Source organism: Marmota monax, unplaced genomic scaffold (assembly GCF_021218885.2).
Source record: "Marmota monax isolate L192 unplaced genomic scaffold, Marmota_monax_Labrador192_F-V1.1 WCK01_AAM20220418_F8-fsc00424, whole genome shotgun sequence".
NCBI lineage: Eukaryota > Metazoa > Chordata > Mammalia > Rodentia > Sciuridae > Marmota > Marmota monax.
Genome location: NW_026695015.1, coordinates 426,975 through 453,507, shown reverse-complemented (window position 1 = coordinate 453,507; position 26,533 = coordinate 426,975). Strand labels below are relative to the sequence as shown.

At 36.9% G+C, this 26,533-nt stretch overlaps 1 protein-coding gene across 3 annotated transcripts in view; it reads left to right on the top strand.

Annotated features, from left to right (window-relative positions):
• Positions 1–3,671: 3,671 nt before the first annotated feature.
• The window catches only part of Soga3 (SOGA family member 3), a 38,266-nt gene continuing 15,404 nt past the window's right edge, over positions 3,672–26,533 (top strand). The window contains exons 1-4 of one of the 3 annotated variants that reach the window (XM_046427591.2): positions 3,672–4,405; positions 6,306–7,438; positions 7,899–8,123; positions 9,847–10,005. In XM_046427591.2, the coding sequence (XP_046283547.1) occupies positions 6,323–7,438; positions 7,899–8,123; positions 9,847–10,005 (1,500 nt within the window). In that variant the 5' untranslated portion in view covers positions 3,672–4,405; positions 6,306–6,322. Of the gene's footprint in view, positions 4,406–6,278; positions 7,439–7,898; positions 8,124–9,846; positions 10,006–26,533 lie in introns of those variants that run through there. The other 2 variants (XM_058573689.1, XM_046427590.2) reach the window with 2 other exon arrangements.

Sequence of the window (26,533 nt, the reverse complement as noted above, 5' to 3'; positions counted from 1 at the left end):
CTCCTAGAGTTAACAAGAGAAACGGGAATACTATCTTAATATATCTACCATCTATATTCATGATTATCAAATAATCCAGGATGATGCTTTTTGTGTGCTGCTGCTGACTAAACACAGGAGTTTTATGCCTCTGCTACTTTTACAATCCTTTTTTAAATCTTATTTTGAAATAAGGTCTTGCTAAGGCCCTTGAACTTGAGATCCTCCTGCTTCAACCAGCAGAGTAGCTGGGTTTATAGGTATACACCATCATGGCCATAAGACATTAATTAACTTTATTGAAATTTGGGAATTACAAAACTTGATTGATTAATGTAATAATATTGATAAAATATTAATAGTAAAAATGATAACTGATGTTTATTCCCAGTTTACACTGCCAGACACATTGTAATCATTTAACATTGGTCATGATTACCACTTTCCATGCATAGTGATAAAGAACTACTTTCATCATTTTGTAATAATTATCACACAAGTTAGATACTATTAATAACATGAATTCAGCAATATGTGTTGCATATATGAATATACAAATGAATAAACAAGTTTTAAAAACTGAGGCTAGAAAATTTAACTAACAAAACTAAGTTTATATTATGGAAAGATTTGAAATTTAGGCTGAACTTTAAAATATGGGCAGATTTTGGACAGAAGAAGAAGAACGTGTGAAGTATGGGGATAAGCAAGAGGAGAGGAAGATAAGCAGAATGAGCCTGCATGTTTATGAGTAAGAGACAAAAAAAAAAAAAATCTAAGTAGGTCAGGGAGGTGGACAGTGAAGAATTAGGGAGAGCATTTTAGTACAGGATGGGATGGTATATTTCCTTGATGTATAGGAAGAAGAGTTTGGACTATAAGCAGAGTGACATGAGGAAAGTATTGTGTAAGAAAGGTGTAGACTGGCAGCATTAGGCATTATGGATTTGGCAAAAAGAATCTAACATTTAGTATAAGAAGTATTTGCAGCAGACTAATAGAAACTTGCAGAAAGCTAAACAGAATTATGAGGTTCTGGATTTTGATAATTGTTGCAAAGGAAATTAAAAAAAAAAAGATAATATAACAATTTTTGAAAAAAGGGCTGAGAGTTTAGCTCAGTGGTAGAGTGCTTGCCTAGCATGCACAGAGCCCTGGGTCTTATCTCCTGCACACACCCCCCACACACACCACAACTATAAAAGAAAAAATGAAAATAGGTGCAAATGAAAAAACTAAAGCAATAAAGGCCAGTGTTTAATGGGAAAATATATCAAATGATGGTTTCCTTAAAAGAAAAATATATATGGAATATGTTGAGTTTTCAAAAAGAAAGATAGAACCGATTTAAATAGAGACCAGTTGAAGGAAAGAGAAAAAATGCACACGGAAAATAAAATGTTAATATTACCTCCAAATGGAGATGTTTTATGCATAGGTAAAAATAGATTGAAGCAGGATACAAATACAAAATCAGACTTATCCATATAGATTTTTAAGTTGTGGTATTTGAAAAAGGCACTGGAGACAAATAAGAAGCAGACTTGATGGAGGAAAGAACTAGTCCAAGCTAATTGTGAAAGTTAACTTGAATAAATCACTTAACATCTCTGAAATTCAAATATGCTGTGTTTTAAATGAGGAAGAGATTTACTTCACTGTGTGTGTGTGTGTGTGTGTGTGTGTGTGTACAGAGTGAAAGTACCTTAAAAACTGTAATCAAATAGATTTCAAATGCTGTGTTATGGCTAAAAGTCATTATAACTGAAGGGTAGACATTTTAAGCCATGTATTTCCTGAGGGATTTAGAGTTGAATCTTCTTCTTTTGATTGAAGATCCATATCTTGCTGTGCCTACAGAACAGATGATTCATTACTCTGCAAATAGACATTAAAAGGTCAGTTGATGAGCCTGCTTCTGAAACAGCAAAAATAATGCCAATGCCTTTCTAGATTCTGGAAAATTGTTTGAATAATCATCTTTGGTGTTTGCTTAATTGAAGAAATTTACTTTAAACCAGCAAATAAGGGAATAAACCAGATAAATTTCTAGTTCAAAAGTTCACGTTCTTACATCATATTTATATGAGTAAAGGCACATCTTCTTTAAGTATTGCTTGTAGTCATCCTGTATTATTATAGTTTAACATTAAAATTGTATCCTACTAAATTATAAAGTAAAACATTTTGGTACACTGTTTAATTTAAGCAGGTATGATAATCTATTCTTGATTCTTTTTAGACTTCTTAAAGTTACTAATTGCATTGAAATAAATATTTATACCTCAGGAAAAAACTGAAACAGAGCTGCCTGCATACAGTAACAAGTCAGGAGAAGGAGTGCCTCTGTTTTGTGTCCTTAGACTATGCTTATAATGCCAATATTTTATATGAAGATATTAACTTGAGAAATATTTTAGGCATTTTGTATCTACTTTGGTTAAAAGAAACCTGTAAATTTAATATTTCTTAAGTATATTACAACTCAAATTTGAGCACATAATGAGATCACCTAATGTAAATTCAAAATAACTTGTAATTACATTTTCATTTTGCTAGTCCCCTTTTTTGATATGCTTATCAATGTTTGAGTCTTTCATTCTATACATCACAGATGTCACATTTCCTCCATTAAAAAATACTTGAATAAGGAAATATTTCAATAATAAGGAAATTATCTCAATTTTCAACAATACGCTTGAGCCTCCCTAGCACAATTCTTGATTTTTCTTTGTATCCCTAGCACCTTGGACAGGGCCAAGCACACATCATCTCTTAACCTCTATTTTGAGACATGAAATGATTTTGTTATAATACCATATTTGTCTCCTGTGTCACTGGGAATATTAACTCTGGTGCTTGAACATGTTTTTATTTTGCTGTAATAATTACTTGTATGCAAGCTACTCCCAAATTGTTTTTATTTTATGGTTAAGGCAAAATATCCTCTTGGAAAATAAAATCTTTTAAAATTCATGTTAGCATAAATAATTTCATTATTTCAAACATTTTACCTGCACAACCACCATAAAAATTAAATAGAAATTTAATTTTGAAAAAAAAAATGCCTTTTCTCAAGTAGTGCCTTACTTTTATTCTCATCTGCAAGTTCACAAAGGAATTTTTATAGGCAGGAGGGAGGTTCCCCTGTCTTCCCCCACAGACCATCCCCACAAAAATAAATAATAAATAGATAAATCGTCACTTGGAGAGGAAACAGAGAATTTTCTACTCCAGTTTTTAAAATATTGTCACTGTGTAACCGTATGAATAAACATAAAAGCATAAATTCTTAGCTCTCTTCTAAGCTGATATTCTATAACTACATTCTTCCTGACTCCTGTTACTGGTGTGCACTACAATAAAGACCGTGGATCCCAGCACTTGCTCCTTGTTTTCACAGAAGAAACTGGCATTCAATAAAGGAGACAGGCAAACGTATGCAGGGCGAGTTGGTCTGCAAACCGTCTCTGTAAGCCGATATTTATTCGGCTTGTATTAAATTGGTGGTGGCTTCGCAAGAACCCTTTGTCTGGGACGTTGGGTCTGGCAACCATTATCTCTTCGCGGAAACGACAACCGAAGACTCCGCCCGGCCTGGGGGTGGGGAGGGAGCACCTCGTGGAGAGCTCGACGGAGAATTAAAGTGAGTGAACAAAGAGAACTCCCAGCAGCCGCCCGCCAGCGCCTCGCAGCTGCATCTGGAGACGCTAGTCACGCCCGGAAGGCTGTCCGAATCCGCCTCCCTGGGAAAATAACTCAAATAAATAATTGATGGAGATTGATCGGACCCGAAACAAAGCTTTGCAGAAAACCAATGCATCCGATTTTAAGCGGTTTTGGAATCCTCTGCCAAGTACGGGATGTGAGAGTGGAGCTACGACTTTGAGTGCGGCTGCAGATCTTCCATCTCGGGCGTGGCTTTGGCCTTTTTGTCTTCCTGTCTCCCTCCTCCCACCCTCACCCCGACCCCCTGTCCCCGTCTTCTCTTTCCTCTTGAAAGTAATCTCTCTTGCATTACTTCTATCCTGTCCTCCTTTGCAATCCCGCCTTCTCCCCTGCCCAGTCCGGTGAGGTCAGCTCATGAATACCACTGCACTTCCTGGGGAGCGTCTGGCACTGCTTGGTACCTCCAGCGTTCGCCTACTGAGAGCTGCAGCCTGAGCCCTGCAGTCCACAGCCGAGAAGTAACCGAGTCTGAAGGCAAGTGAGTCTTCTGGTTACCGCCATTGTTTGGAGAAATTCAGTGGGTGAGAAACTGGGAAGAGCGGGCCCAAAGTCTTGCTCAGCCAGAAGTCGCATATAATACTAAGAAGATATTTTCCTGGTCTCTGAAAGACACTGGAATAGACCCCGAGGTTTCCGGAATATCAGAAGGAAAGCTCTGTTGATTTGCTTCAACTTCTTCCAAAGTCTCTGCTGAGAAGTGAGCAGTTCCTCTGGATTTCTAAAGGGATGGGGATGAGAGATGGGGTGGGTCAGAGGGCAGGAAAAACTCTATATTAAAAGTGTTATTAATGTGGGCCGTGTCAGGTGACTTGGGTGACAATTTTCACAGGGGAAGACTTGAAGAGATGCAGCATTTTGTCACTTTATGGGAGTCAAGTGTCAGCAGTCAGGTGCCTTTTATTGTGGAGCCCAGCTATTGGAACCAGAAGCTTTCTTCTGGGTTAAAGCTGTCTGGGGGCTAAGTGTAAGCTTTTCTGATGGCTTCTCAGCTCAAGAGTGGTTCTGCTAATTTAAAACAAAAATAAGTTTGCATTGGCAATATAACTTTGTTGGTGGCCCACATTAGGCTGACCCATGCTGATTAAGTAGACAAAATATTCTAATAGCATTGTGGCTCCAGTAGAAGATATAGAAAGAAAGTTGATGAACACCCCATCCCCACCACCAGTCATCTTTGTTTGCCTTTATATTCCAAAGTGAGTTAGAAGGAGATGCTGGAAACAGAAAGAGAGGTAGAGAAGATAGCTTTCAGTAATGTTTTGTTTTATTTTTTATAAAATGAGTGATTACTACATGCTAAGCTGTAATACTTAAAATAGACAATAACAGGAATAATTCAAGGAAAATGAGTAGCAGGTAATCTTCTCTTGTAAGAGGAGTAGTTTTGGTTTGTTTTTCAAGATGAGCTTTATGCCTAGCAATGCCCTTTCAGTGCTCTAGAGAGAAATGACATTTCCAAGGAAAAAGCACCAAACTGATTAGTGGACTAGCTAACTGTCTCATTATGGAAAACCCATGAGGCAGTAGCTTGCTTGATGTTTTCCAGATTTCAGAAGGCAATGATGGATGTGTCTTAGAAAGATACACAATAGAAATTGATTTTGCTATCATGAGGAAAAATGCAACAGCCTTCTGGGTGCTGGGTCATTCTGTCTTTGAATTTGGCTCTATAGGAGGGAGAGAATGGGCACTTTAAACGTACTTAAAACTTAGCCTGTTATATACCATCTAAGAATATCCTTAAGAATGAAAGTAGTTTCTATCTTGCAATTATACCTAAAACTAAAATGATTCATAAGAACCACAAAACTGGTAAGCGTAGGAAAATCCATTACCTGAAACTTAAGAAACTGCAGACCTGCATATCAACTTTTCCAAAAGTATTTTTAATATAAAAATAATCCCTTTGGCGTTATAAATCATTAAACCATATATTTCCTAACACCACTATTTTCTTGAAACAGAGGGTTAGTCATTCATCATTTATATTTTTACATTTCTATTAGTGTAAAGACAATATTGGGACTTGGTGCTGCCAAAGAAAACTGTCACTAATCCATTTATAGCAAATTTTCTCCAGTAGTTTACATCATAACCTTTTCCCTCTAATCGATACTTAGGAATACTAATTCAATGAAACCTTTTCTACTAAGCCAGGGTGTTGCATATAGATTCAATGGTGAAGAAGCCAAAGTTGAAAAAGCAGAGGTTTGACAACTCTGAAGCCTCTTTCTACCCTATCCTGATCCCATTGATTCCTTTCTGACCCCATAGGTTATCCTTTCCAAAATTTGATACCTTGAAAGTGCTGTCATTTTACTGACAGACTGAGATGGAGACAGCGCCACCTTGGACAAAATCAGAATTGACAACTCTACGTCCTATTTCTAAAGTCAATGCTTCTATTAAGTGTCTTCCAAACCTCATAATTTTCTGGGGCTTCTCCTGTATAGTAAAACCACCCTTTGCTCTGTAACAATGCAGACATGTTGTATGTTGCTCCTCTTTTGTTTCTGTCCCAGCTTAGAAGGGCAGGTTGGTGGCGGTAAGAGGGGAGGCTGATCTAGTGATGGACGATTCCAAATCTCTTCCGGTAGGGTCTTCCTAAATCGCCATGAGTCAGCCACCGACCGGGGGCGCTGCCCCTGCCGCAACCGCAGCTTCTGCCGCCGCCGCAGCCACTGAGGCTCGTCTGCACCCGGAGGGCAGCAGCAGAAAGCAGCAGCGAGCTCAGTCACCAGCTAGACCAAGGGAAAATTCTCTCCGACAGACAGCCGGGGCCAACCGGTCCGCCGTGGGGGCCGGCACCAAACTCAATTCTGTTCGGCAGCAGCAGCTACAGCTGCAGCAGCAGCAGCAGCAACAGCAGGGTAACAAGGCTACCAGCCGCGCGGCATCTCAGGCCTGTGCCCGAGGAGGCGGAGGCGGGGCGGAGAAGGCGGCGCCCCTGGCGCCCAAAGGGGCTGCTCCGGGAGCTGTCCAGCCCGCGGCTGGTGCTGAAGCGGCCCCCTTGGCGACCCTGGCCGCTGTGGGCGGCAGGAGGCCGGGGCTGCCGGAGGAGCCATCCCGTGAGCTAGAATCCGTGCCCTCGAAAGTCGGGGAACCCCCTCCTCTCAGGGAAGGAGGAGGAGGGGACGGGGAAGGAGGAGGAGCCGGCGGCGGCTCCGGGGAAAGGGAGGGGGGCGCTCCGCAGCCGCCGCCGCCCAGGGGCTGGCGAGGGAAAGGCGTACGCGCTCAGCAGAGGGGAGGCAGCGGCGGGGAGGGGGCCTCCCCTTCGCCTTCCACCTCTTCTGCGGGTAAAACCCCAGGCCCCAGCAGCAGAAACTCCGGAAGCGGCGTTGCGGGGGGCGGCAGCGGCGGTGGAGGGAGCTACTGGAAGGAAGGATGTCTGCAGTCTGAGCTCATCCAGTTCCACCTCAAGAAGGAGCGGGCGGCGGCAGCGGCCGCCGCGGCTCAGATGCACACTAAGAACGGCGGAGGCGGCAGCAGCAGCCGTAGCTCCCCAGTGGCTGGCGCCCCTGCCATCTGTGAGCCCCTCGTCCTCTCTTCCACCTCCCCAATGGCGGCGGCAGCGGAGGGCCCCCAGCAGAGCGCAGAGAGCGGTGGTAGCGGCGGGGGCATGCAGGCGGCGGCGCCCCCTTCGTCGCAGCCGCACCCGCAGCAGCTCCAGGAACAAGAAGAAATGCAGGAGGAGATGGAGAAGCTGCGAGAAGAGAATGAGACTCTCAAGGTGAGGAGGATGGGGGAACCGAGTGGGGGAGGGGAAGCGTGGGCCTCGGAAGATTAGGGCGTGTCCCCGCGTAAGTGCGAGGCCGCTAACCTGTTAGGGAGCCTTAGAGAGGAAGCCGAGCAATAAATGAGGGGATTTCGTAGGCCGGATCCAGATTCGAAACAGAACCTGATATAATCTGCGTTAGGTTTTCACTTAAAATCAAATCTGGACCTTCATTTCTCTAATTATTATGGTCTGTCCCACTTCATGGAGTGAGCTAGAGTAAGAGAGCGAAAGAAGACCTTAAGTGAGCCCTTTTTAAAAAGTTTCTTCTTCATTCACCTCCTTGTCACTACTGCCTCTTGGAGAGGGGGTCGGGGGGAGTTGAGAATTTGAAGCTAGGATGGGGTGTGTACGGTATATGTCGGAGGGGCCGGAGGCAAGGCTGATTTTGACTCACGGCCTGTCACCTCCTCAGAATGAGATCGATGAGCTGAGAACTGAGATGGACGAGATGAGGGACACTTTCTTCGAGGAGGATGCCTGTCAACTGCAGGAAATGCGCCACGAGTTGGAGAGAGCCAACAAAAACTGCCGGATCCTGCAGTACCGCCTCCGCAAAGCCGAGCGCAAAAGACTCCGCTACGCGCAGACTGGGGAGATCGATGGGGAGCTGTTGCGCAGCCTGGAGCAGGACCTCAAGGTCTGCAGCACGCGGCCTGGGGGTTCGATGGCCGGCGCCAGGGGCAGAGGGTGGGGACTTTGATTGAGGGCTCAGCGTCCTTTGATTATGACTGACAAAAGATTTAGGGACTCTTTGATCTTGAGTGACTGGCTGAACACAAAAACTTAGGGTCCCAGAAGGGAAAGAACAAACAGGTGGGTCCAAAGAGTTCAGAGTTCGATGTGTGTGGAAAGAACACTATTGCGGAGATCGAGCTTGTGGGGGGGCTCTGCTGTTTTAACCATAGCTTTCTCAGAAGCGGTGGGAAGAGGCTATGTTCCTACTAGGCTGAAACATGGGCGTGGCACTGCTCAGACTGTGGCCTTGATTTAGAATCTGGTGTTTGTCTAGTTTCTTTATTCAAGTTTCCACTCCTCACCTTCCAGGACTCCTTCCTTTCTGTCCTTAACTCTTAAGTAACTCTCTGAAAGGAAAACTGTCCAAATCGCATCCCATGTAAAAAAGGGAGAGTGAAGCAAATGAAAGTTGTTCCCTCAGAAACTCTCCCAGGGGAGAAATCCCAACCTTGAAATGCGTTTTTTTTTTTTTTTTTTAGACCATTGTGGCCTCTTCTCTTGGTGGTTCAGTTGGACTATAGGAAGTTCATTGAGAATGCAAACCAAATATTAAATTTGTCAAGTCAGACAATCAAATATACTTTTAATTGTATTGACTTCACTAAAATATGAAAATATAATGTAATTACTGTACATTTTTTAAAGAAAGCTATGAGTGAAATTTTATGAAAGTCATTGTTGTATTAATTTTTTTTTTCTTTTTCTAAAATTTGTCAAATGCTCCATAGGTACCAGGCACTGTGACAAGCATGATTGCATTGGTTACTACTTCACATGGTTTAAAAAAAACAAAACAAAAACAAACAAACAACAAAACAACAACAACAAAAAAAAACACCTCTGTAAGGTAGAGCTAATTAATGGAACCATCTTACAGATGCAGAGGCTGCACCTTTTACAGAAGTTAAATGCTTGGTTCTAGAACATGACTGGGAGGTATCAGGCTCACTCCCCACCTGGTTGCAGCCACAGCTGGTGTTCTAATCCTCTACACCAGACTATGCTACTTTTCTTTCAACCCCTAAAATACTCAAGATAATCTTGAAACTTTGGATTAAAAAATTCATGGTTATTAAAAAAACTAATGTCAGGGACTAAAATTTTCCCTAAATTTAAGTACATGGAATTCTAGTTATAAGATCAAAGTGTAAACACATCCCCTACTTGTAGAAACCGCTTTTTTCCATTCTTTAATGTGGGCAATAATGGAAGCATCACCTGCTGGTTTTGTTAGAGAACATATATGAAATTTTTTTCTACATGTGATTAAATACAGTAGAACATTTATTACCATGGTTGTAGCATACAAGTTAGCGAACAAATTCTACAGCCTGACTTCCCAGCAACTTGTTAGCTGTGTGACCTTGAACATATTACTTCAACTCTCTAAGATTGTATCCTTAAAAAAGGAATAATAAGTTTCTTTATTTATAAAATAGGAATGAGAATAGTATTGATCTCATGGGATTGTCGTGAGGATTAAATGGTTGATACATGTGAATGGTTTATATATAAAGCATTTGGAATACTGGCTGGCACATAATAACCACTGTATAGGTATTGGCTTCTGATACTTTCAATATGAATCAAATTTTTATTTTATTGTTACAAACAATTTATTTTAGGTTGCAAAGGATGTATCTGTGAGACTTCACCATGAATTGGAAAATGTGGAAGAAAAGAGAACAACAACAGAAGATGAAAATGAGAAACTGAGGCAACAGCTTATAGAAGTTGAAATTGCAAAGCAAGCCTTACAGAATGAATTGGAAAAAATGAAAGAGGTTAGTATTTGATTATTTTATGATGTATGTCTATTTTAGCTCTTTAGAAAAGAATTCCAAAGACCAATATGACTACTAAAACACTTGTATTTTTTAATGATCGTAAGACAGTTCTTTGTTCTTATCTGATGTACTAACAAGTACCCGATTTCATACCAACAACTGAGCACCAAAGAAAAAATTCTAGCTTGAGCTTGGCCTCTAACTTGACATAGTATGAGTGGCAACTGATGTTTCATCCTTATGTTATCTAAATGTTTGTTAATTAAATAAATTACACAGCAAACCATTTATAAAGCTGTCAAGAGTATGAAGGAATGAAGCTTATGTTAATTGAAGGCAACAGTTTTATGAGATAAGCACTGAGTTTATAGAAATATAAACTTCTAGAATGGATAGGGATACAAAGGCCATTCAGTTTGTACCAATCATTGATTGAACTTTCTCTGTAACAAGTCCCCCAACTCCTTGGTCTGATGCTTAGAGTATCACCAATGACCAACCTGAATATCTTCCATACCAGCCAGTTTTATCACACCATATCTATGCTTAAAGGCTTTTTTTGTTTAGACCTGAAATCATTTAATTCTAATTTAAACCAATTCATCTTAGTACTACACTTTAGGGTAGAAGAGTCAAAGTTCTCTCTTCAATGTTAACTATTTGAAGATTCCTACCTCATTTACCTTGACTCTTCTCAAAGAACAAAATAAATATCACAGAAAATAATTGGAGAAGAAACAGAAAAGATCTAGCAATAAATAATTAGCTCCATGATATTTGTTTAATTTGAATTAAAATAATGTTTTTTGAAAACTACCTGAGTATATATATACACAAGTGCAACTTGTGAAAACTATTATGTAGAGAATTAAAATTATTTCAAAGAACTAGCAGAGGTACAAGTGACCTTCTGAACAGTTTCCTCTGCTTGGATATACAGAATTCTAAAGAAAATCCTGATTATTTCCGAGATACTGAGCCACCTATAATTTCTTTGCTTACCTCAGAACGGTACAAAATGTATTTACCATGTAAAGAAGGAAAATATTGATGGTCTGATTAAGTATATGAAAGTGTAAGGACTTTTTAGTTGTTTTAGTGGAGTAAACCATTTCTTAGTGTATGTTTATATTATCTTGACATATTGACTTTAAACATCTTTTTAACACGACAAAACAGGGAAAATCATTTTAATGATATGTAATCCTTGACTACTAGTTAGGAGTGGCTCTGTACTATAGTAGAATATTACAGAGACTGAGAGCCATCTTACCTATCTTCACCAGTAAGTAACTGGGTGACCTTAAAAGACCTCTAACTTCTACTTACCTCTATTCATTCAATCGTAGACTATAAAGGTTATTTTAGATGATTCTCTACATCTGCTACTGCATACTTTTATAATGGAATTCAGAACATTGCCATTTAAAGAGCAGTATAGATTTTTTTCTATAAAGAAATCAAACATGAAATTAATAGAGATATGTGTTATTTTCAGCAGTAATGACAATTAAGAGTGTCAATAAAAGTTTCATTTCCAGGGATACAAAATGAAGTCGCTAGCTGTATTAGTTTGCTAGGATTGCTGTAATAAAGTATCAAAAACTAGGTGACTTAAATTACAATTTACTTTCTCCCAGGAGGGAAACCCTAAATAAAAGTTTCAACATGGTGGTTCCTTACGAGGGCTGTGAGAGAAAGCTCTGTTTCAGGACTGTCCCCTTGGCTTTTAGATGGCCATTTTCATGTTCACATAGTATTTTCCTATAGCTGTTTCTAAATTTCTCCTTATAAGAACACTAGTCATGCTAAATTAGAGCCCTACTAATGACTTGACTTTAACTTGATCAACTTACTTCTGCCAAGAACCTATCTTTAAAAGAGGCCCCAATCTGAGGTACTAGAAGGTAGTTCATTAATGTAAGACTTTGGCGAGAAGGATGGGACCAAAAGAACACCTTTCAACCCACAAGAGTAGCCATTTTATATCTTCCTGTGGACAAAGAAAAAAATCCACCGTCAGTCTCATTAGGTGCCTTTTCCTGTACATACATCACTTGAGTTCTCTCATTTTTTATATATAATTACAAACATTCGAGTAAAAGCAATCATAACTTGATTACCAGAGATAAAAGAGAAATACCTTGTAATTTGGGTTCATGTGACTCTTATTCTAGTGGATATAGGCAAAGTTATATTTAAGAATAGTATAACAACTTTATAATTTTCATTTTGGAAGCTTTTCTGATTTTCTGGGAAGGATAAATTGTTCAGATATCATACATCCAATAGAAAGATAGATGGAGACCTTGCCCGTCTGAAAATAAAAACTAATAGTACATCTTCCCCAAGGAAGGAAGGGCTGTAACCCGGGAATATCCTCAGGACATTCATTGTGAAGATGCATTCCCTTGATTCTGTTCGTACACACTTCCCTGTGACTTTTTCTTCTTGCAGAGCTCCAGTTCTGGGATGGGAAAATTATGCTGCAGTACCAGTCAGTGTGGGCATGTATGTTGAAGCCAAAGAGACAATTTACATTCTCCTTGGAGCTGTAAAAGCTGAACTCCAATCCCTGATTAGCAAACACAACCATAAAACATAGGAAATTTAGGCATATTTGTTCAAGACATCAACTTTTAAAATACCCTTTTATTAAAAAAAAATGGCATTGGAAAATAGGCAGTGGTGGGGAAGAAAAATAGAAATAGAAAAGGACAGAGTGGCATATAAGGATTTAATGAATAACTGAAAAATATTCTGGCAGGAATGTTCCATAATCATTCATTTGGGGTATGCCTTCATAACACTAGGAAGGTATAAAAAATAGAAAAGGCATTTAAAAATGTTTATAAATCAGAAATGTTTTATTCAAATAAGATTTTTGTAGTGATAACTTTGCTATCCTCTAAGAAGATAACTTTTAAAACTGAGATGCACTAGTAACTGGCTTACTTTGCAAAGTAGATATTATTAACTCTGTTTCCTTGTTCATAAAGTGAAAACATATTCGAATCTTTTTGAGTATTATCCACATGTCTCATAATCCCTTCATATCATTCTACCAGTGGAGAAAAACAAAACCAGGCCAAGTTCACCATTATGAAGAAAAGACACTGGTTATGGAGTAAAGTCATAAAATGTTAAATAGAACATTCTAAAGAGAAGCAATCTTCTTATTCTAAGATTTTAGTTCCTAATATGGAGTCACATAGATATCATCAAACAGTACCATTGGGACCAATAAACCATCTGCTAGAGTCTGGAACCATTTACTAAGGCTTTAACTAGATTCAAGGGTATTGACCAATTGCACTCAGGGCTAGTGGTTGCACCAGATCCTATGCACCTGCTCATATCCGTCTGCTTATCTCTTGCCCCTGAAAGCATGGAGTAGACACATGGGAGCAAAAAGAACTGAGTAGAGGCAGGATGGAGGTAATTAGTTTAGTCTTCTGCCGTGTGTTGCTGGTTTTGAAATAGCTGATATACTGCCAACTGCAAACAAGAGGGACCTCTTAGAATGCTGCCTTAAAATCTTAATAGCATTCTAATTCTGATTATAAAACACAATTGCTATGAGCAGTATGGATTTTTGCTGGAGAAAAATATCTTTACATTCTATAACTCAGGGAACATTATAGTCTGTTTTTCAGCATCACAAATGATCAGAGACAGAGGTTTCTGTAAAAGTTATTTTGTGAAAACAGCACCTAGCTCTATGACTGCAGAAGGGGTTATGCACAAATTGAATAAAGTGAGGGTGTGGAGAAGGCTCCAGACAACACATTCTCTGGGTTGGGTGAATTTTTGCTTCATTAAGTCAAGGGTCACTGCCCTTCATAATTCTGCTGCTGCAGGAGGGAAATGTGTTTTCAAAGCTTTGAAATGTCCCATGCTCTTTAGGAGGGATAGGGTCTTCTAATGTCACTTTTAAGGTCTGGCATTGAAGAAGCGGTAATGGCAGATTTTTGAGCAAAGAAATCACCAGCAGAGAACCAAAGAGAAGAGAAAGTGATATGGTGAGAGGAACTGTTCATTAGATCTTTTTCATTTCAGTATCTCTATTCTTTGTGTTTTCTCATTCCTCACCATTGCATAAGAGTCTTAAAAGAAAATAACTTTCTTAACTTTCTCCAGTTTTTGCTGCAGAGGGCTATTCACTTGCCAACTGCAATAACATTGTCTATCTTGGGACTTTTATTTCCTGCACACTTGGTTAATATATCCTATCTATTACAATGCACTTTCATTCTGGCACACAAAAATAATTAGTGGTATAAATTTTAACAGTAGTCTCTCTTTTCTTTCTTTCTTATTTTTTTAATACATTGAGAGTATGTCTATACACTCGGATTCTCTTTATACTTTAATAGACAAGTTCTTCCTCTACCTGTTTATAGTTTTATGTACATATATATATATATATATATATATATGATTTAAATTAAAGGATTGATTATAGCTATACCTGATTTTGATAGGGCTTATTAATCAAAGTTATAAAGTGAAACAAAAGAGAGAAATACTAAGTGATAACTCAATGAAGCAACTCAAGAGATGATTTTAATGAGGAATTTCTTTGGCATACAAATATTTTCCCCTTGTTCTAGTAGTTTATTAAAGTTTGGTAATGGAACAGTAATCACTGATTTTTTTTAATAAAATAACCATAGATATTTTAAATGCCTCAATTAAGCCATATTATTTTAGACATGTCTTGTAAAGCCAATAGTTTGTTGAATGATGTAGACAGGAATACTAGAGACAAAATTAACATACAGTGTGCCAGACAAACATTGGAAAGTTTGTCTTCCAGAAAGTGACCATGTGTTATGAGTGCATTTTAAAACATGAACATATTTAGTAATTATGAACTTTGTTGAATTTTCAAAATGAAATTGTATGTGCAGTTACTTGAATTCTAAACTAGTTTCCAAGATTCAGTGTTGGGTAAATGGCTCTTTCAGACACCAAGCCCCCGCAGAAGCATAGTAGTATACAGATTAAAAACTGGTGTATTATTTTGTGAAATATTTTGAACTTTTGTTTTAAACTTCAAATTTCTGGTTACTTACATAAAAATGCAGGTCAGCATTGTGCACCTCTGCATAAGAATCAGTTCACAGTTCTTTTTTAGTAATTTTAAACTTCATACTCTTGAATCTGTAAAGCACAGAAGTTACAGTTTTTACCTAATTAGTCATCACTTAGCACATTTCCAGTTCCCATCTAGAAAGTCTATTGATTTTGATGTTTATAATATAAGGAGCCTCATTATTCAATACATGCATATTTAAATGTGTGTTGCATTTGCTGATAAACTGTATTCATGGGAACAAAGTCTCCAACTTTTTACTCTGCACAGAGTTCAGTTTAGCGTGGTCCAAGGCCTCTGGGCTAAACCTTGAATGACCTATCTGAAAGGTTAGCAGTTTACCAGTGCTAAATATATCCATGGCAGTTATATAGAGAGTTATTGGAGGGTTGTTTACTTCTTTGACTTCTACATTGACCTACCTAAAGAACTGATATTAAATGTTTAACAAATAAAAGCATAAAACTGTTGAAACAAGATTTTAAACTTAGTTCAAGTACATTCTCTGAGAAGGTAAAGGAAAACATAATGGAAAGGTTGTACATTGTTATGAAACATCTCTGAGTTTAGTAGCAACCAAGACAGAGAAAGAAATATTGAAAGAATTTTTTTCCTATTGCTTTCCTAGCTATAACCACAGATGGAGGCAATATTGAGTTTCATATGAAGCCTCTGAAACAACCATGTTTATAATTTTGGCAATTATAAACAGACTTTACTTGGCAAATAATGAATAAACCAGCCCTCTAAACATTTGTCAGTTCTCATCCATATAGTCAATAAATTAGGAATTAACATCTTATAGAAATTAAAATTAAGCCATTTTGTCATTAGCTGTGAACTTGGGTGTGATTTATTAGAAAAAAAACATATACCTAGAGTCTAGAAACTAGTGTTGAGGTCTTATCAGTCATTCCTTGTAACCTTGAGCAAGTAACCTGAAATTTATAAGCCTCAGTTTCCTTATTTGTAAATGCAAAAATTAAGCTGAATGTTCTCAAAGTTCTTTATGAAAATGTCATTTTCTACCTTGTCAGTACTCCATCTCTGTTCTCCCAGAAAGTTTCATAGTTAGGTATAAAATTCAATTCTGTTACTATTATTTAATTATGAAAATTAATTTTATATATTTAGTTAACAGAATTTTGGGGGGTGCTATAGGTTGTAGTTAACAAATATTCAATGAACAGTAATTTAATACCTGCTATAGTATATAGCGTGGCCATAGAGAATATAGATATAAATGACAAAATATTGCATTAAACTCGCAAGTTTTCACCCACTGAAGGGCCCTATTTAAGGGTTTTTAGCACAGGGTGTGAGGCATACAGTGACTTCTCTGACGGTGGCTATTCAGCATTCAGAGCCTCGTTTCATGCTGTAGAAATCAGAACTAAAGACCTGATATGTGGGGCTGAGGACAAGTGGAACCTACCCCATAATCAGGGCCACTTTCTTTCTTTCTTTTTTTTAATATTTATTTTTTGGTGTAGATGGATACAACACAATGCATTTTATTTTTATGTGGTGCTGAAGATTGAACCCGGGTCCCACCGTTGCTAGGCGAGTGCTCTACCGCTGAACGCTGAACCACAATCCCAGCCCCCAGGGCCACTTTTTGACACCTTAACTTTCTACCCTCGGAAGCCATAAAGACCAAGTAACCAAAGTGTTCACTGTCTTTTTCAATAAATAAACCAGTATGTCAAATGATGGCACTTAGACACTCTAACTTATGCAGAAAATCTCCAGAGTGGGTTCTTATATAACTATACAGTTGTCTGGGGTGAAATCTGCTGCCTTGAAGGTTGCCCAGGCTCTCACTACAGAGAGTATGATGCATAAGCTAATGAGCACAAGTCCCCAGTTAAACATCCAAACATTTGTATTTTTTATTATTGAAATTTAATATATTTTCACTCCCTATAACTTTGATGGGTTTTGAAGTTGCAAGTCTTTATGTTTCCAAAAGCTTAATAAAGTTCTGTTTGAAATTGCTTAGTTTTTATATATGTGACAGATACAAACCTCATGTAGAACCAGCCCCTGTTAAAATACCCTAGTCCCTTCCTTAAGGGACTCTGGGGGTATAGCTCTGGCCTAAGTGATCCATGTAGTGCCCTTAGGCTTGGAGTAGCAATTAACAAAACTGTTTCCTACCTGGCCACCCTTTGCTGCCTAAGAAGGGCCTTGCCCCTAGCAATAGCCAAAAATAGCCTCTTATCTCAGCCTTTTATATGAAGTTGAAAACTATATACTTAATCTAACTTTAATTTAGCACATTTACTAAGCATATGTATGAATATATAAGGGATGGCAGAAAATGTCACCTTGAAGGTCATCCCTGCCTTCAAGTTAATTACTTTTTCCTGGAAAGATAGCCTTGTAGAGGTTGTACTTGGACAGCAGGTACCCACATTCCTTACCCTACCAAATGCTTTGATGTCCACTGTCTCAATGAGTCCTTACAAGACTTACAGACTGTAGACTATGAGGTGAGGCCCCGATATGGTCACTACAGCCCCTTCCATGTCAAGTTCAGTGCCTAGCATGTAGGCAATTAGATTCTTTATTCTGCAATATGATAATAACTTATTTCATTTTCAATTTATATGTATAATTTTTCCCAAGCTAGTCTATAAACTCCCTCAGCCTAACAACTGGGTCTGTCATATTTATTGTTGTATCCACCAAAAAAAAAAAAAAAAAGAAACCAGAAAAGAACCTGATACAAAACTGATGAATAATAAGTAATTTTGAACAGAGATTGCATGGTCATTAAGCAAGGTGTTATGCCTGAGAATAATAGAGAAAAGTAAGTCAGAACTAGATTCTTTCCACTGTGCTAAGTAAAATACAGACAAAATGAGAAGTGAGCAAGTGGAGCCTCTCACCTGACTTCCACAAGTGAAGGTGTCTTGAACTTTGCTATAGAAACTTCTAGTTCTCCACCTTGCTTCTTTCAAATTCTAGTCATCCCCCAGGAGCAACAAGTACTTCCTGAAACAAGGTCAAATAAGTGTTCTTGGGAAGGACAATGAGAACAGGAACTCAAGGACAAGGACAAGAGGATAACTCTGATACCCTGGTCTTCAGCTCTGTAGTTTAGCATCTATGTGCTTTGGTGTCAAAATGCAAAATGCAGATCCTATTACTCCCCAAAACTATCCAATTAAATTTGCATTAACATTTGGGATAGTTAACATTCAGCAGTTAATTTGGCAGGAGAAATATGAGCAATACTCCAGGCTGCAGTTACTCAGTAGCCACCAGTGTAGAGGATTAGATGCCCATGACTGTCCCAGATAATTTACATATAATTATGTTGAAAGTAGTTTTGTTTTAGAGATGAAGACTCAAGGCTCAGAGAGGTCAGTATCACCAGTATGCTGCCTGAGTCCACTGCCAGATCTGTATGTCTCTACTGGCCAGGGGCTTTGCTACAGGCAGTTAGCTGCCACTTCAGTGTTCTTCCTGACCTGTAAATGACTTGTCTTCGTTAGGAACTTTAATACTCCAGAATCTCCAAGCATTGCACCTAGTGGGCCTATTAAGGGATGCTCTGAGTAAGAGAGACTTCCACCCTGTCCACAGAGGCAAATTTTTATTTTATCTTACAGAAAGGGAATCTTTGGAGAAAATAAACCAGAAACATAATGATTCTGCCTTCTTTCTTTACAGACATAATAGTTTTGTTATTTCAGATACATTGCTTAATAGCTAAATCTTAACCACCTTCAAAAGGGAAGTATTTCCCCTATTCAGTCTGCTGACAAGTATAACATGAGACAAGGTGAAAGTGCTTTGTAAACATTGAAGTACTATATTAGGTGGTGTTGTGTGTACTATAACACAATCTTAGTTTGGCTGATTAAGGCCCAAGTCTAGAAACAACTTTTTAAGTCCGTAGGAGTGAACTGTTGGATCCAACCAGGACTCCAGTGACTTTATACAGGCCTTTGAAACATTTTTGCCTTCTCTTTTCTTATTAACATCTATAGCTCTCTAAAGCACCCCTTTATACTTGCTTCACGTAAAGCCATTCTAACTTCTTTCAGTTGTCCCTATGCCTCCTTCACTGTGCTTGTCCTGAAGTCCTTGCCACTTCACCATCCCTTAGCTCATGTTTACAGATGTTTGGGGAGAGGCAGGCAGACAATCCAGCTGCACTGTCTGCCACTGTATTCAACAACAGAGCTTATGACCTGATTGTTCCCATTTGTCTGTCTCCTTCCTTGCTGCCCTGTGAATCTTCTGTCTAAAGAGAAACACCTCAGAAGAGAGAAGAGGTCTCTTTTTGATCAAAAGTATTAAAGTTCAAGGTCCTTTAGGTAGCTTTTTAATTTTTATTAATTCCACAACTAAGTCCTATGCTCTCCTGAACTTAAGAACCATATTTCTATTTAATTCACATATATAATATTATAAATGAAAAACTACCAATAAATACGAAGGCAAAATAAAGAGGTTTTTAAGATAAACTTGCTGTCAAAGAAGCATATCATTAATTCCCCTAAATTAGAATTTACTTGGTTTCTTTGTTTTTCTAATACTTGCTTTACTTTTTTAAAAAGATATATTTTTAGTAGTATATGGATGCAATACCTTTATTTTATTTGTTTATTTATATGTGGTGCTGAGGATCGAACCCAGGGCCTCACATGTGTGAGGCAAGTGCTCTACCATTGAGCAACAACCCCAGTCTCTTGCTTTACTTTTGAGCAAATACAGCAGGCAGTTTCACTGCATGTTGGGAAGTATTTTCCAAGTAGAAAATTCAGTTACACCTTCATGATTTTAGACTCAATGAATTTTAATGGAAAATAATTATTTATCTGCTATTTCTGTTCTAATTATGTTTTTACATTTCAAGGTCAGTTAAACTGATCTTTATCCAGATGGTAAATGCCATTTGCGGATGACATTTGAAGATGTCATTTAGCTTCTCTTCTGACATTTTCCATTTTACACTTACTTATTTCACTTAATAAGACCATTTATATTCAGTATGATTCAACTTAGAAGTGCTTAGAATTAAAAATTCAAAGTATTCTGTGTTCATCTTCTGCCTAGCTCAGTTATTTCCAATTTGTCCAGCCAATTAATCATAGGCAAAAGTGCTTAATAAATTTAACTATGTTATTTTTTCCTCCCTTCACAAGGTAGCAGTTTCTTAACATTTCATTAGCCAAGAACCTTGAATAATAGTAGAAATAATTAGATAAGCCAGTTCTTTATTGTGTTCAGGTACATAATGAGCAACTGTTATGCTGGTATGTAGTTATAGCTCTGCCTCCTTGCAGATTAACAAGTTAATCATCTGTGTATGCTTAGTAGGATTTGGTATATGGAAAGTATCGTATTACAAGGATAAAATATAACTATTGGACTCATTTATTTAGAGATATGACTAAACTTAAATTAGAATGATTATGTTCTGAAATGATTCTGAATGTAGTTATCTTGTTTTAAATCATACTCTTGTTAACTTTGAGAAAATTTTTTGGGGGGGAATACATATATGTTTTCCAGTTTTCCTAATTACTAAAATAAAAAATGAAAGAAGGAATTAAAAATTATTCCTTTAGTCCAACCCCTTAAACTTTAGCCTGGTCTTTATCAATTTAATATTAAATGTATAGACTAAGATTGTATTAAGTTATTCATTGTTATAGTAATCGTTTCAGTTTAAAGCAACTTTCTCATATATATAGTCATAAACAATTCTGTATATTCAAGCAATTTTAATACTTAATTGACTTTAAACCACAACTTCTACATTTCTGAACTGTGTTTAAATAATCTTTAATCGATTAGCTAATGTTTCTGTTTTTTCAGAAAAAGTTTATATTTTCTAAGCTGATTTCCTTTTAACAATAGCTTTTGGTTGACTTAATACAGAATGGCATCATGAAATTAATTATTGAGTCAAAAAAATTTCCTCTTGCATTATATATTCTGTTCTATTAACTTTGGCTTTTGTTTTGCAGTGGACAGGTGTAAGATGTTTGACTTTGATTCTTTTGTAGGTTAAATTATCTTCCCTTTCCATATTTCTGGATATTTATTTTTACCCTTTGTATCAGAATCCTCTAGTAGGAAAGAGAATTCACCCCCCACCCCCATGGTTGAAATGAATGGGGATTACTCACAGTAGTGTCTGCAGGATTAAGGGAATAAAGCAGAGCTGCTGAGACATTCAGAGACCAGCAGGGCTTAGAAACCACCACCACCTCCAGGGACACAGTGCTAGAGAGGCCAGTGAAAAGTGGCCTACAGGGTCTACAGAGTGGCAGCTGTTGTCCAAAGTGTAGCCTTACATATGATGTTGGAAAAAAAAAATGAAGAAACAGGTGAAACACCCTGACCCATCTCTTCTCTCACCTTCCATCCTTCACCATTCACCAGTGTCACTGTTGGCCAAAGCCAATCAGGAGTGAGGAGGGAACCTGGGGAAAGCGGGGTATGAAACTCAAGTTCCTGGAGCACTAATGGGCAGAGAAGGGCAAGAAACCTGAGTAGCTAAAGGACAATAACATGTTCAAAATATTGCCTGGATAGATCTAGGTGATGGTCTTTGTTTATCATATGTCCAGAGCATGTAAACCCTTTAATATGAAAATGAACATTTATTTATTCATCTCAGAAAATCTTTCTTATATTATAGCCTGGATAATCACATGTGCTCTACTTTTTTCTTCTTGGTGTTTCCTACTTTGTACTCCTTACTACTGGCTTCTCATCCTTCTTTCACTGTTTTGTTCTGTATCTCTGTGTCCTTGGACAATTTCTCAGGTTCTCAATATTATTGAATCAATATTCTGCCATGTCATCTGCTTTGTAAAGACAGTGCAAAATTTAATTCTTGCCTTGAATTTTAGTGTCCTTTGAGTTTTATTATTCCTGGCAGCTCCCCAGTTTTCAGAGCTTAATCTCCTCTGATTACCTTATTAATTCACAGAGACCATCTTTGTTGACTTATTAAGAATATGACATTTTCTAAAGCTGTCTTCTGTTTTTCATAGTAAACAGTTTTCAAACGTATATTTTTTTTTAAAAGGGGTTTGTTTGCTTGTTTGTAGTTGTAGATAGACAGCAAGTCTTTATTTTATTTGTTTATTTTATGTGGTGCTAAGGATCAAATCCAGTACTTCACACATACCAGGCAAGTATGCTCTTCCATTGAACTACAAGCCCAGCCCCTCAAAGGTATAAAAATATTGTTAAACTACTATCAACATAATGTTGTTATTGTTTTCTTTCCTTTTAGTTGATTTTTTAAATCAACCTAATGTATTTTAAATAGCTTTATTTAGGTATAGTTTACATAACATAGCTTCATTTGTTTTAAGTGTACAATTTAATGGCTTTCAGTAAGTATACAAAATTGTATAACCATTACGTTACCCCAATTTTAGAACATTTCTATCACTCCATAATGATCCTTTGTGCCTATTTGTAGTCCCCTTCTGTCTCAACCCTAACCTCAATCAACTATTAACCAGTTTTCTCTATCTATAGTGTTTAATTTCCTGGATATTTTGTACAATTGTAATCATACAATATTTGGCCTTATTGGCATCTGGGTTCTTTCACTTAGACCAAAGTTTTTGAGGTTTGTCTTTGTAGCATATATGAGCACTTCATTTCTTTTTATTTTCTAATAATATTCAGTTGTATGTATCTGCCACATTTTGTTTATCATTCATCAGTTGATGACCATTACATATTTTCCAAGTCTTTGGTTATGCTACTATGAACACTCATATTCATGTTTTTGTGAGGATGTGTTTTTAATGCTTGTGTGGACATAAAGAGGAATTTATGGATCATACAGTAAATTTATGTTTAACTTTTTAAAACAAGAGCCAACTGTTTCCAGAATAGCTGCACCATTTAACATTCCCACCAGCAATGGATGAGGGTTCCAGTTTACCCATATTCTAGCCAATACTATCTCTCTTTGTTGTAATAGCTATTTTCTTCAGAATAACCTAAATTAGAACTAGAAAGTATGTAGACAAAAATCCAACTAAAAATGGTAAAAATATTGAATAGACACTACACAAAATAAGTTACACAGATAGGCAATAAGCATATGAAAGATGCTCAACATCATTAGGAAAATATAAAATCAATATGATATTTTACTTAATATGTAACAGAATAGGTAAATACTAATATATATTTTTTCTATACTGGGGATCGAATCCAGACCTTTTTATTTTTTATTATGAGACAGGATCTTGCTAAGTTGCTGAGGCTGGCCTCAAACTTGATAGTCCTGCCTCAGCCTTCCTAGTCACTGGGATTACAAGTGTGTGCTACCATACCTGGCACTAATGTACTTTCTATATCCATAGATTTGCCTTTTCTAGATATTTCACATAAATCAAATCAGATTATATGTGGTCTCTTATGTCTGACTTCTTTCACATAGCATATTTTTAAGGTTGATTTGTTGTATCATTTATCCATCCTTTTTTATTGACTCATAATATTTCATTGTATAAATATCATATTTTACCTACCCGTCCACCAGTAGAGGGATATTTAGGTTGTTTCCAATTTTTGACTCTTCTGAATAATGTTTCTAAGAATATTCTTCATGGATTATGTGTTTATTTGTCTTGGGTGTATGCCAAAGAATAGAATTGCTGGGTCGTGTGACAAACTTATGTTTAACCTTTCAAGAAACAGGAATGGTCTGCATGTCCAATTCTTCTGTTTAAGACAGTAAAGGCTATACATTCAATAAACTATATTTCTTGTTTGAATTTCACAGATGCTGTTGTTAAAGGAAAATTTTCTCAGATTGTGGCAGATACTAGATAATTAACTTTAATCTCCAATATTCCTGTATTTTCATTTTTTTCTTTGCTTTCCAGGATATCTTAACAGTAAGTAAATGATAGCTTCGTGTTTATTAACCCAGGATTTTGTTAGTTTGAGCAACAATGTGAACAGGGTTAATTTTCTTTAAAATTCAAGACTTTAAGATACAAATCTGACTCATCTGTGATTATTTTCTGTAACTTTCCTAGCATTATGGAATATTTTGTTCCTATTCCAGTGGTGCCTTTTGCTCTTGTCTTTATGTACATATTCCTCAGGTATATGATTTATTATTTATGATTTATTTAGGTACTACTAAAAGTGTAGCTTGTCTCATGTCTAAAGTTGTATGTTCCTGGGTATAAATTCTTTAGCATTAAATCAAGAGACTAAATGATTCGTTTAATCTAGAATATGGTACTTACTTTTCTACAAATTAAATTATCAGATATGTACTGATGCCTGCTTTTTCCATTATAATTTTAAAATGATCTGACTGATTGGATCAGATACAGTACACTTTGAATGGTCATCAAGATGCCCTTTAATATAAAGTAAAATCAAATGATAACATTTTCAATGGATATGTGTTATTATGCATAATACAGATCAACATTACCTTCTTGGTATGTGGAGAGAAGTTGCAAGGATTTTGATTATCCTTGTGTTTTAGAATTTACTGAGTAATTCATAAGGTTTGCTGAAAATCTTTCCAAACCTCACAAACATATGTACACATCCTCACTATACATTTGCTCTCAGTGTGAACATACACAAAAGAATATATTCCATGAGTGCAATACTTGATTTTTAAAAGTTGATTTGGCTCTTTGCCCTTTTAAATATACTCAGATTTTTTTTAAATGAAACCAATTACTTATATCTCTATTTTCAATATCTTTAAAGGTGAGAAAAAGGCTGATTATCTGGGATTAGTTGATTATCATTGAATCAAACCATGGAGACAAAATTTTCTCAATCCACTTCAGATTTGCAGAGAAAACATTCTATTAGTATACTCTATTCATGATTTTTACTTAATTGGAACATAAGGAGAAGCTGTAGAGATTGTGATTGTCCTGTTTTATTATAATGTGTTCATAAATTTGTTACAAGGAGTAAACTCAATTTTCTTCTTGTGTTTTTTTTTCTCCAGTTATTTCAGTTACATCTGTAGTTAATACATTTTCTAGTCTAATAAGAATATTTAGGCATAATACCCCTTATTAAAAAGAATTTTTTAAAAAAGAACACAGGCAAGGACAAAACAAAAAATCAGAATGATAGCAACAAACTAGAGGATAAACTCAAATAAATCAGGTGAAATTTATAACAAATATGATGTCCTAGAATTTGATTTTTACTTTTTTAAACACAAAGTGGAAAAAGGAGAAATGTATTTTAGTTATAAGAAAAAAGGCTTAGGAAGCTTCATTGATCACAACTCATTATGAAATCTGTTATATGAGGAATGCTGGAAAGAACTGGAAGGTGTATATAGCCTGGAAAAGGAAATACTTGAGATGTGATCACTCTTTTTCAATGTCTGCTGTGCTGCATGTAGAAGATAAAGGAGATTTATTATTTAAATAACTTTGATTTTTAACTTTAAAAAGGTTTGGAATCAAAACAAAGACTTTCATCCATTAGGGCCATCTGTAGAAAGGAACGCATTGCCTGTCTCTTGTGGAAGCACACTTCTGGTAGGGGAAGAATTTGTGTAAGGAATTGAATAGGAGGTTCTTTTGCTTGTTCTATTTAGGTGACCCTAGCGATCTAGGGCAGAGTTTGACAATTCCAGTGTCACCAGGGGTCAAGTAGAATCATAAAGGAGCTCAACTGACCATGTTGAGCAATGGGACAAATTGGAGAGCCTATGTCTCACTATTATGTTTCAGCCCAGAATTGCTACACAATAATCTGGACCCAGTTTTATCAGGTCTTCCAATTTTTCAAATGAAATTGAAAATCTGAATTTTTCAAATGTAACTTAGTCACATATTAAAATTTGGAGTTAGGTGCCAAATTTTAATTTGGTTTCTGCAATGATTAAGCAGTTACTTGACTAAGCAATGATACTTAGAATCCAGTTTATTAACAAGAGCAAATTAGAAGAGAATATAAATCTCTATAAATTTGGCAGCTAACTCCATTTTTTTAAAGCATAAATGTGGGCTATTACTTTCTAGCCTACTCCAGGAATTACCTTCTCAAACTTGCTCCTAAATCCTTTTCATTTCATTTTATGAATTATTAAATACACTGAATTGTACAATTACATTATTAAATATATTAAATGTGTAATTGTGTGAAGGATAACTTTAAAACACTCATCTAATACCATCCCCTAGTGTTCATTTTGTAATGGCAGCTTCAAGCATATTTCTTATCAGATTTTGAACCTGACACAAAATAATGTTAAGATTACTGTATTAATGAGTTAGAAGCTGGTTGAGACACAATGTATACTAGCCAGCTCATCCTTTCAACTTATAAATGCTGGCCACAGATTTTTTTTCTCTGACTCATTGTAGAGAAAGGTCGTAAGGAACTACAGTCACTTCCTAGTAATAATTTTCTAAATGTGTTTTA